Genomic DNA, 12,140 nt, shown 5'->3' with positions numbered 1-12,140 from the left:
AGTATCTAGACAAAGTTCTCAATGCTATTCAGCAGGATCTCCTTGTATATCTATTCTAAGTTGTGTCTGATAAATCCAAGCTCCCGATCCCTCCCACTTCCTCCCTCTCCCATCAGGCAGCCACAAGTCTTTTCTCCCAGTCCATGATTTTCTTTTCTGAGGAGATGTTCATTTGTGCTGGATATTAGACTCCAGTTATGAGTGAGATCATGTGGTATTTGTCTTTGTCTTTCTGGCTCATTTCACTCAGGATGAGATTCTCTAGTTCCATCCATGTTGCTGCAGATGGCATTATGTCATTCTTTTCCATGGCTGAGTAGTATTTCATTGTGTATATATACCACTTCTTCCGAATCCAATCCTCTGTCGATGGACATTTGGGTTGTTTCCATGTCCTGGCTATTGTGAATAGGGCTGCAATGAACATGCGGGTGCATGTGTCTCTTTTAAGTAGAGTTTTGTCCGGATAGATGCCCAAGAGTGGGATTGCGGGGTCATATGGAAGTTCTATGCATAGATTTCTAAGGTATCTCCAAACTGTTCTCCATGGTGGCTGTACCAGCTTACATTCCCACCAGCAGTGCAGGAGGGTTCCCTTTTCTCCACAGCCCCTCCAGCACTTGTTATTTGTGGATTTATGAATGATGGCCATTCTGACTGGTGTGAGGTGGTATCTCGTGGTGGTTTTGATTTGCATTTCTCTTATAACCAGCGATGTTGAGCATTTTTTCATGTGTTTGCTGGCCATCTGTATATCTTCCTTGGAGAAATGTCTATTCATGTCTTTTGCCCATTTTTCCATTGATTGATTGGCTTTTTTGCTGTTGGGTTGTATAAGTTGCTTATATATTCTAGAGATTAAGCCCTTGTCGGTTGCATCATTTGAAACAATTTTCTCCCATTGTGAAAGTTGTCTTTTTGTTTTCTTTTGGGTTTCCTTTGCTGTGCAAAAGCTCGTCAGTTTGATTAGGTCCCATGGGTTTATGTTTGCTCTAATTTCTATTGCTTTGGGAGACTGACCTGAGAAAACATTCATGAAGTTGATGTCAGAGAGTGTTTTGCCTATGTTCTCTTCTAGGAGTTTGATGGTGTCCTGTCGTATGTTTAAGTCTTTCAGCCATTTTGAGTTTATTTTTGTGCATGGTGTGAGGGTGTGTTCTAGTTTCTTTGCTTTGCATGCAGCTGTCCAGGTTTCCCAGCAATGCTTGCTGAATAGACTTTCTTTTCCCCATTTTATGTTCTTGCCTCCCTTGTCAAAGATTAATTGACCATAGGTGTCAGGGAAGACACTCTTTTCTTACTGATAACTTCCATGGTAATCTGACTGTCCTTTTAGGGCTTGGTATGATACTGCCTGTTCATTTGAGCTAGATTTTCTTTATCATTTGGGGAAATAGCTTCTCGTTCTTCATGTGCTATAAGTGATGCTTCAATGACACATATTGTATTATCACACCCTGGCCATTAGAAGCACTTTTATTTCATTTACTGATTTATTTTTGGCACTTAAAAATTTGCAAATGACTTTAAATTTTTGCAAATGATGTGTCATCATTTGCAGAATATATCTATTTGTGTGAGGTATCAGTATATGTATCTACAATATATTTCTTAATTTTAAGCAGTCTTAACCTGAGAGGACATACACTTCCTGGTCACACTGAATTCATTTTAATATTTTCATATTACTTTGCAGCTGTTTGTATTACTGTCATATAACACCATAATAGGAACACCTAGAAAATTTTACTATGCTTGGAAGCATTTTTGAGAGGCATAGCAACCCAAATAAATAATTTTATTACTCCGGTCATTTTCCCTCCTGACTGGTATATTTTATTTATATGAGAAAGTATTTATAAGGTTTCCTATTTTTCAGTTATTTAATCTAGTTCATGCTCTCTTGAATTGAAGCTATTGAAACCAGATTCCATAGCAAAAAGAATATTTATACAGAATGCAGGGTTAGAAGGTGATCAGAAGTCTTGAAGGGCTTCTCCCCAACCTGGAAAGCATCAGAACCAAGGTCCACCTCTTTCCATTTCTCTCTCCATTTCATATTCTTTTATGCCAAATTATCTACAATATCTCATTTTAAGTACTTGCCTCACTGCCTTCAGCCCCGCAGACTGTATTTCCCAACTTCTAAAATGTATTGGGCCAGGATTTCTCTAGGTTTCCATAGTGTTCCAGGCCTTGTTCTTTCAAACATCAATGTATTTATCCCTCTCAACCATCCTGTTGAGTACTTACCAGTACTAATCCCATTTCACCAAGTAGCTAACCAAGATGCTGAGAGATCAGAGAACTTGGCCAAGATCAGTGAGATGTAGAGCCAGGATTCATAATGAAGCAGTCAGATTCTAGGATCCTCATTTGACTTGATACTTACTGCCACACTAGCTTAGTGCTTCACTACATTGGTTCTGGAATATATGCTGCCTTTTTGCAAACCTAGTGAGAGCCAACTGGAAACCCCAGACCCTTGGAGATGTGTGCCATCAGGTCCACCCTTTCCAATTATTAACTAAAATATGAGTTTCATTTGTAAGTTTCCCCAAGGAAACTTTTCTCAAATTGGCCAGACACCACTCTCTTATCAAATTAGTTGTTTTTTGGGGGGGGCAATGGGGCTAGGGCATCACCAACACACGTAGCTCTGCTGGAGTATTAAAGAAACATGGAAAAAGACAGAATCATCCAAGAGGCAAATTCTGTGACCTTAAAAGAAGAATGTTAAACCATTGATGTGGTACATCTGAAAGGGGCTAGTGCTGTGCTGCAAACTAAAGATGTTGATGTTTTCTTGAGACAGATTTTGAAGGCAATTTTGACTGATTTGTGATAAAGATCAGAAGGAGGGAAGAGATTATCCTTGAAAATGTTACCTGTATAAGATAGTGACATTCATAATTGCTCCCAGTGAATGAAAACTAAATTATTAGCCAAAGTATATGTTTATTTCTTGGGGGAGGGGAGTTTGTGTGGTCAATAATATGATAAAAATATTTTTTATATTGGGGGGCTCTTATTAGTCTGTTTTAATTAGCATTTCTTTGTCACTTGCCTGGCAGAATCATCAGCTCCATGGATGCAGAAAACCAAACAGGTGTCTCATAATTCCCCCTCTTGGGCCTCTCAGAGGATACAGAACTGTAGCCCCTCCTCTTTTGAGCTGTTATTGTCCAGGTACCTGGTATCCGTGTTCAGTAATTTACTCTTCATCCTTCTGTGAGCTCTCACTCCCACCTCCACACCCCCATGTACTTCTTTCTCTCACATCTGTCTTTTCTGATATTTGTTTCAACTCCACCATAGGTCCCAAAACTCTGGTGGACATCTGGACAGTGAGGAAAGCCATCACCTATGCAGGCTGCATTACCCAGATGTTTTTTTCCTCAGTATTAGTGTGTTTGGACAATCTCCTCCTGACTGTGATGGCTTATGACCACTTTATAGTCATATGTCACTGCCTCTACTATACTCTCATGAAGAACCCATACCTCTGTTACCTGCTGGCTCTAGTCTCTTGGTTTGTCAGTGTCCTAGTCACCCTCCTCCTGCAGTCTGATTGTGCTGCATCTCTTGTTATACACATGCACATAAATTACCCACTTCTTTTGTGAATTGCCTGAGGTGCTTGTGACCACCTGTTCTGATGCTCTCAGCAATTACATTGTGCTGTATTCTGTGACTGGCCTGCTGTGTGCTCCTCTGCTGACTGGGGTCCCTTTCTCTTACTCTAAAATTATTTCCTCCATGTTGAAAATACCCTCAGTGGAGAAGTACAAAGCTTTTTACACCTGTGGGTCTCACCTAACAGTCATTTCCTTACTCTATGGGCCAGGGTAAGGAATGTACCTCGGTTCTGCCTTCTCCCCCTCCTCCTCAAAGGGGGAAGTGGCCTCAGAATGTACACCGTGGTCACCCCCATGCTGAACCCCTTCATCTACAGCCTAAGGAACAGGGACATGAAGAGGGCTCTGAGGAAATTCATTAGCAGGTCTTTCTTCCCCCTCTGAAGAGCTATGGATGCTTCAACAGGGAAGTTACTATGATAACCAAGGTCAACACCCTGGTAGACAGAAATAGCAAATCTTTTACTTAATTGTGGGTATGCATTGTCATTCTTTTCTGAAATACCATCACTTGAGTTTCTTGTGACTTTACACACCCATGAGCAACCTCTTTCACAAACATCCTTTAGTAACATTTATACCCTCTTTCTTATGCAGGAATGTTTATCCTTGGTCTCCTCTGCAGTATCACTAGACATATCACTATAGTCAACAATTCATGCCCAGAGTGGCTAAAACTCAAAAGACTGAAAATCCCAAGAGCTAGCAAGGACTTGGAGCAGTGGAAACTTTCACACACTACTAGTTGACTAGTTTATTTATACTAGAGTATCAATCAATGCAATCACATTGGCACTTTTACTAAGTCCAAACATATTCTACTCTAAAATAATTTAAAAAAAAATAGAATCCAACTGCAACAGCTCAGGTTGCTGTGGAGGTTTGGGTCCCATCCCAGCCTGGTGCACACGGTGCACATGGTGTTGTTGCAGCTGAGGCATAGGCCATAGTTGTAGCTTAGATACAGTTTTAGGCCCAGAATGTCCATGTGCCACAGATAAGGCCATAAAAAAGTTGTCTTATGAATATGTTCATGGTTCATATTCAAAAGTTTTGAAAGAATAGAACATTTAAAATATTTATCTTATCCCTCTGAAGGAAGGAAGGAATAAAAAGTAAGAAAGGAAAAAACATTGAATTTGTTCTTGGAAATTTCATTTGAAGTGCCTGTGAATCACCTCATTATTAATTTACACTTGCTGAAGTTCCCAGGTGGTGCAGTGGATTAAGGATCCAGTGTTGTCACTGATATTGCTTGCTGCTGCTTTGCAGGTTCAAAACCTGTGCCAAGAACTTCCACATGCCCTGGGTGTGGCCAATAATAATTAATACTACTAATAATTTCCATTTGGCAATGTAATATGTTGGTCAGACATTATGTGTGAGCAGCAGTTTTGGGAAATAAACTAACCTCCTCCACTGCTGCTTGCAGAGATTATAACAGTGGTTGAAAATTTTCCATTCTCACCTTTCAGAGAGCACCACCATCTTCCAGTAATTCGTTGAAATAACCAACACAAAGGGAAAGAGGCGGGGCACCAGCTACATGTTCTCTAGGCCTTTTTAGAAAATATAGAGTTTTTCCTTTGTACCCATACATGAGGATCTACAAGCAAGGTGATAATGTAGACATCAAGGGAATGGGAAGTATCCATAAAGGAATGCCCCATAAATGTTACCATAGCCATCTTGGAAGAGTCTTACAATGTAACCCAGCATGCTGTTGGCATTGCTGTAAACAAATAACTTAAAGACAAGATTCTTGCCAAGAGAATGAGTGAATGAAGCATAAGTGCTCTAAGAGCCCAGATAGCTTCCTGAAATACGTAAAGGTAAACAACAAGAAAAATAAGAAAGTCAAGAGAAAGGTCCTCTGGTTCAGCTGAAGCTTCAGTCAGACTCTCTTCACATAGAGAAGCAGACTTCATGAGAATCAATGGAAAGGAGGCTGAACTATTGGAACCCATTCCCTATGAAGTCATGGCATGATAAGTGTAAAGAAAATAAAAGACCTGGTTTGGTGTAAAAAAAAGGAAAAGAAAGAAAAGAAAGACAGAAAAGAAAATATACCATTCTCTTATCTCTGTGCTCCAAAAGAGCATCACAGAAAGTTAGTTCTTGGGTCTGGTTCTTGAAGAATTAAATTTCTCTGGGGGACACCATATCATTTAAGAGCCAAAACAAAGAAAGAGGAATTTCTCTTGGAAGGAGTAAACTCATCTCCCTCCAAGGCTGCGTGCATAGATGACATCTTGGCTGAAAATTTTCCATACTCTTATCTCTCTGCCTCAAGGGAGTGGAATTGTTTGGAGAGTGGAAAGACAATGGAACAGTTTAATGAGCACCTCTGGGAGTCCAAATCAAGAGATGCTGGAAACTTGAAATATGTCCCTGATGCCCCTTTCCTATAATTCTCTGAGCCCAGCCAAGTGCAAACAGAACTGGGTTTCTCAAGGACAGACCCTGGAGAACAGAGGGCTGCAGTGATAACCTTTAGAGAAAAAGTACCAGGAAGGCTTGGGGCAGTGGCTTGGGTTGGGGCAGTGAGGCAGAAAAGAGGGGAGAGAGTGGGAACTGGGCTTTTCCTCTAGAACAGTGATATGTAACAGTCCCATATTCATTTATCCTGTGGACTGTGAGTCCCGGTACTTTGAAAGTTCTTTAGTTTCTATGGAAACAAGTCTTTTACAGCTCTTGCTGTTTCCTTTCTTTTCTTTGTGGAATTGGAGCATCTCTCAAATAATTTTTCTAGTGTGTCTCCACTTCAGCCCTACTATTCCACAATTGCAGGCTTCTGTTGGATTTCTTGTGTCCAATCATTTATCATCAAATATTCAATGGAGATTGAATATGCACAAGGTTATGGTAGAATTTATTACTAATGTGATTGGATTTTTCTATTATTCCAGTGTTTATTTGTTTAGAATAGGTGTTACTTGTTCATGATATATATTTTCTTAAAATAGATATGAATGCATTTTATCTAATATAAATATTGAATCTGGTTTCTATATTCAAGCATATGATGACCTGGAAGTTTTCTTTTTTGTGTTATAATTATTCCTTTAGTTCCATTTTTTTTTCTGCACATGCAGCATGTGGGCCAGAGATCAAACGCATACCACAGTTGCAACCCAAGCCACTGTAATAACAATGCTGGATCCTTAACCCACTGAGCCACATGGGAACTCATGGTCTCAAACTTTATTACATGTCTATCATTTGCATGAGTCGAGCACTTACTATATGCCAGGCAGCATATAAGTCCCTGGAAAGATGATAATGAGCAAAAACTGTTATGACTTCTGACCCACAAATAAACACAGAATTACCAACATCAGAGTCACATCAAGAATAGTACAAAATTAGAGAAAAAATAAACCCATGGGACCTAACCAAACTGAAAAGCTTTTGCACAGCAAAGGAAACCCAAAAGACAACTTACAGAATGGGAGAAAATTGTTTCAAATGATGCAACCGACAAGGGCTTAATCTCTAGAATATATAAGCAACTTATACAACCCAACAGCAAAAAAGCCAATCAATCAATGGAAAAATGGGCAAAAGACCTGAATAGACATTTCTCCAAGGAAGATATACAGATGGCCAGCAAACACATGAAAAAATGCTCAACATCGCTGGTTATAAGAGAAATGCAAATCAAAACCACCACGAGATACCACCTCACACCAGTCAGAATGGCCATCATTCATAAATCCACAAATAACAAGTGCTGGAGGGGCTGTGGAGAAAAGGGAACCCTCCTGCACTGCTGGTGGGAATGTAAGCTGGTACAGCCACCATGGAGAACAGTTTGGAGATACCTTAGAAATCTGTACATAGAACTTCCATATGACCCCGCAATCCCACTTTTGGGCATCTATCCGGACAAAACTCTACTTAAAAGAGACACATGCACCCGCATGTTCACTGCAGCCCTATTCACAATAGCCAGGACATGGAAACAACCCAAATGTCCATCGACAGAGGATTGGATTTGGAAGAAGTGGTATATATACACAATGAAATACTACTCAGCCATGGAAAAGAATGACATAATGCCATTTGCAGCAACATGGATGGAACTAGAGAATCTCATCCTGAGTGAAATGAGCCAGAAAGACAAAGACAAATACCATATGATATCACTTATAACTGGAGTCTAATATCCAGCACAAATGAACATCTCCTCAGAAAAGAAAATCATGGACTTGGAGAAAAGACTTGTGGCTGCCTGATGGGAGGGAGAGAGAGTGGGAGGGATCGGGAGCTTGGGTTTATCAGACACAACTTAGAATAGATATACAAGGAGATCCTGCTGAATAGCATTGAGAACTTTGTCTAGATACTCATGTTGCAACAGAAGAAAGGGTGGGGGAAAAATGTAATTGTAATGTATACATGTAAGGATAACCTGACCCCCTTGCTGTACAGTGGGAAAATAAAAACATTTAAAAAAAAAGAATAGTACAGGAAGGAGTTCCCTTGTGGCATATCAGGTTCAGGATCTGGCATTGTCATTGCAGTGGCTTGCTGTGGCATGGGATCAGTCCCTGGGCCTGGAACTTCCACATACTGTGAGTGCAGCCAAAAAGAGAGAGAGTTTTTTAAAAAATACATTCCACCGACACCACACCCAGATTCCAAGAATAAGAATAAAATGTTAAAAAAAAAACAATAGTCTAGGAACATCTTCTTGTGGACCTCACACCCTGTCCTTTCAACCTTCACTCTCTGTTCTCCATCTCTCTGGCCTCTCAACTACTTTCATCTATCTTTCTTTAACAAGCTGACCAACCCCCTGGGCAAATATCAATTCTGTTCTCTCTCAGCCCAAAATGATTGTCCTTTCCCAATCTCCTCTGTCAAATTCAACAATCCTTCCTCTCACAGCTCACTATTCATATTTGAGAGGCTTCTTCTACCCACCTCCGCAGAGCAATTTACTCCTCAATGATTTTTCTCTCTTTAATGAATTGCATTCTCTAGGCATTACTAATGCCAAACTTTTTATCTATTATGGAGAATGTAAACATTTATTTTCATCTTAAATTTTCCTTTCAATTTTTAGAGTGGTCTGATACATAGGACTTTTGAATATTTTTTATCAAATCTTCTATTTTTTGTAATTAATGCCACTGATTATACTATTACACATTTCCAATTTTGAGCATGAACAAATGAGCTCCCATTCTCATAAACATTGTATTTATTTTAATAGTTTTGGATTTGTTTTCCTCTTCTTACCTATGAGTTCATATGATTTTCCCTCCTCTTGGAAGAATCCACCTGGCAGGAAGTATCTGAAAGCAGAAGCCATAAGGATCATTACTAACTACAAGAGCTACACGGCAGTCAAAAGAGGTAACATGCCTGTTGTGTTTATAATTGGAACTCCATCTTTGATGGCTGTCTTGTTTAAGGGGAAAGATGATCACTGATAGACAAATTGTAAAGAAAAATTTATTTATTTGAACAAGCTCACATTGATGAAGTGTCTGCTGTATATGTCAAAAGAACCACACTAGAAAAATATCATCATCTCGTTTAACTCATTCACTAGTCTTATGATCTATGGAATATTACCCCCATTGTAGAGGTGAAGCATCTGCACCTGAGAAAGATTGAACACCTTTGCTTTGAAGTCACACAGATGTAAGTTGGTGGACCAAAATTCTATTCAAGGAAGCCTGACATGAGATCCCATTTTCTTCGTTTTTGTTTTTCTGAACTCAAGCCACAGCAGTGACAATGAGAAATCCTTAACGGCTAGGCTACCAGGGAACTCCTACTATCCCATTTTCTAGATCACAAATCCATACTATATGGTGGGAGATTTATGTACCAAAAATTAATATCATAAAACATACTAATACTGATAATAATAGTAGCTATCAATTATTGAGATCTCATTGTGTACAAAGAAAGGCATTTTCAGACCTCACAAAGAATGTAACAAGAGTACCCGCAATTTTAGAATTAAAAAAAATAAAAAGGTATGGGAGAGTTAGCTGTGACATCAATTCAGGTCATAAAATTAAGGATCTAAAACTGTTGGAATTGAAAGTCCATGATTTAGTCTCCACTAAATGAGTTATTACAACAAGTGAAGTTTGGAAATTATTGAAGAAAAGGACTTAAATGTTTTCAATTATTTTGGAAGGATGCTATCAAAGAAGAAATAGGTTTATGTTCATCAATTTGTAGAACAGAATTGGAACCAGTGAGTAGGAGATAAAAGGAGAGAGAGCAATTTCTGCTTACTTAATGTCTGAATAACTATGCACATTTAAAATGGAAATGGGCTACCACCTGAATGAGAGAATCACTGGCAATGAAATGATTAATAGCAGGTGCAGGATGTCCATGAAAATGTGGAATAAAAAGGTGGTGACTAGCTCAGGTACCAGTTGGCTGTTCACTGAAAGTTGCTTTTGCCTCCTTCCCCAGCAGACACGCCAGCTACATGGAAGCAGGAAACCACACAGGAGTATCACTGTTCCTCCTCCTGGGTCTCTCAGAGGATCCAGAACTGCAGCCACTCCTCTTTGGGCTGTTCTTGTCCATGTACCTGGTCACCATGCTTGGGAACCTGCTCATCATCCTGGCTGTCAGCTCTGACTCCCATCTCCACACCCCCATGTACTTCTTCATCGCCAACCTGTCTTTTGTTGACATCTGTTTTGTCTCTACCACTGTCCTGAAGATGCTAGTGAATATCCAGGCTCAGAGCAAAGACATCTCCTACATAGGATGCCTCACTCAGGTGTATTTTTTTGTGGTCTTTTCTGGAATGGATGATTTCCTCCTGACTGTGATGGCCTATGACCGGTTTGTGGCCATCTGCCACCCCCTGCATTACATGGTCATCATGAACGCCCGCCTCTGTGTCCTCCTGGTTCTGATGTGTTGGTTCGTCATTTTACCCATCTCTCTGTTTCATATTCTACTGTTGACGCAGCTGACATTCTGTGTAGGCACTGTAATCCCACATTTCTTCTGTGAACTGGATCAGATTCTCAAGGCTGCCTGCTCAGATACCCTCATAAATGACATCTGTTTGTATGTGATCACTGCCCTGCTGGGTGTGTTTCCTCTCACTGGGATCCTCTTTTCTTACTCTCAGATTGTCTCCACCTTAATGAAAATGGTGTCCACTGACGGCAAGTACAAAGCCTTTTCCACCTGTGGGTCTCACCTCTCTGTGGTCTCCTTGTTCTATGGGACGAGTCTAGGGGTCTACCTCACTTCTGCTGTGACCCATTCTCCCCGTAGAAGCTCCATTGCCTCAGTGATGTACACCGTGGTCACCCCCATGCTGAACCCCTTCATCTACAGCCTGAGGAACAAGGATGTGAAGGGTGCCTTGGGCAGGCTCCTCAGCTGAGTCCCTTGTTAGTGATGGGCCACTGGCCTCAGAACTAAGTGAACATGGTGGACCCCAAAGACAACTGTTGACAATTTAAATGTCTTTGTTCTTTTTCTTCCCCCTCAAAGCATGCTTGATTTTTTTCTTTTCCCTAAGCATATGTGACTTGACATGTATTTTTTGTATTGGTGTTTCAACAGCCTCCTCAGCAATTCACTTTTGACATTTCTCCCTTATATGTTGTCCATAAAATTCCATGTTTAGTCAGCATTTGCATTTATTCTTATTTATTTATTTACTGATTTATTTAGTCTTTAGGTCTGCACCCATGACATATGGAAGTTTCCAGGCTAGGGGTTGAATCAGAGCTGCAGCTGCAGGTCTACACCACAACCACAGCAAAGTGGGATATAAGCTGTGTCTGTGACTAATACCACAGCTCATGGCAACACCAGATCTTTAACCCACTGAGCGAGGCCAGGGAATGAGTCCACATCCCCATGGATATCAGTCGGGTTCATAACTGAGCCATGATGGGAACTCCTGCAATCTCTCTTAAGATTTACAATTATAAATTTAAAGCAGTAATTATATCAAGCATTGATGTGGTCACCCCCAAGTTTTTCCTCTCAAACATTGGTGGTCTTCATCTCATTTGGTTTTGTGCTTGTTGCCACCAGAATACATAGGATGAAAATCGTATAACAGCCATAACCAAGTACTTCTCATATCAGGACTGTGCTTGTTTCTTCACATGTATGACTTTACATCATCTTGAAAATATCACTTTTAGATATTTTCTGTCATTCACCCCACTTTTCAAAACAAGAGACTGAGGTTGATTTGAACTATAATCTGGCTGGTTGACAATGACTCTGCCATCCCACTTTTCATAAGAACAGAGATGTGATGATTCAACTTCAAAGTAGGAATCTATATTTCCAAGCTAGTTTGTTCAGATGATTCATAGTAATATACTGCCTAGAAAAACTCTGAGCTGTTGCTTCATTCTTTGTGATCCTCCTTCCTTCTTTCCTTCCCTTCTTTTATTTGACATTTATTTCCCATCATGGCATTTTTAATATATACCTCCTAAGATCCTAAAAAATGTGACAATGAATACCTTTAAGAGT

The 12,140-nt window shown here is 40.0% G+C and overlaps 1 protein-coding gene and 1 pseudogene across 1 annotated transcript; both read left to right on the top strand.

Annotated features, from left to right (window-relative positions):
• The first annotated feature begins 5,139 nt into the window (after window positions 1–5,139).
• Window positions 5,140–5,627, top strand: LOC125119220 (60S ribosomal protein L21-like; annotated as a pseudogene).
• Window positions 5,628–10,104: 4,477 nt separating this feature from the next.
• LOC125119193 (olfactory receptor 7D4-like) lies at window positions 10,105–11,025 on the top strand. Its single transcript, XM_047766055.1, has one exon. It carries the CDS (start codon window positions 10,105–10,107, stop codon window positions 11,023–11,025), a length of 921 nt encoding a protein of 306 aa, XP_047622011.1.
• Window positions 11,026–12,140: the final 1,115 nt, after the last annotated feature.

Source organism: Phacochoerus africanus, unplaced genomic scaffold (genome assembly GCF_016906955.1).
Source record: "Phacochoerus africanus isolate WHEZ1 unplaced genomic scaffold, ROS_Pafr_v1 Scaffold_18, whole genome shotgun sequence".
NCBI lineage: Eukaryota > Metazoa > Chordata > Mammalia > Artiodactyla > Suidae > Phacochoerus > Phacochoerus africanus.
This window is presented reverse-complemented; position numbering and strand designations above follow the sequence as displayed.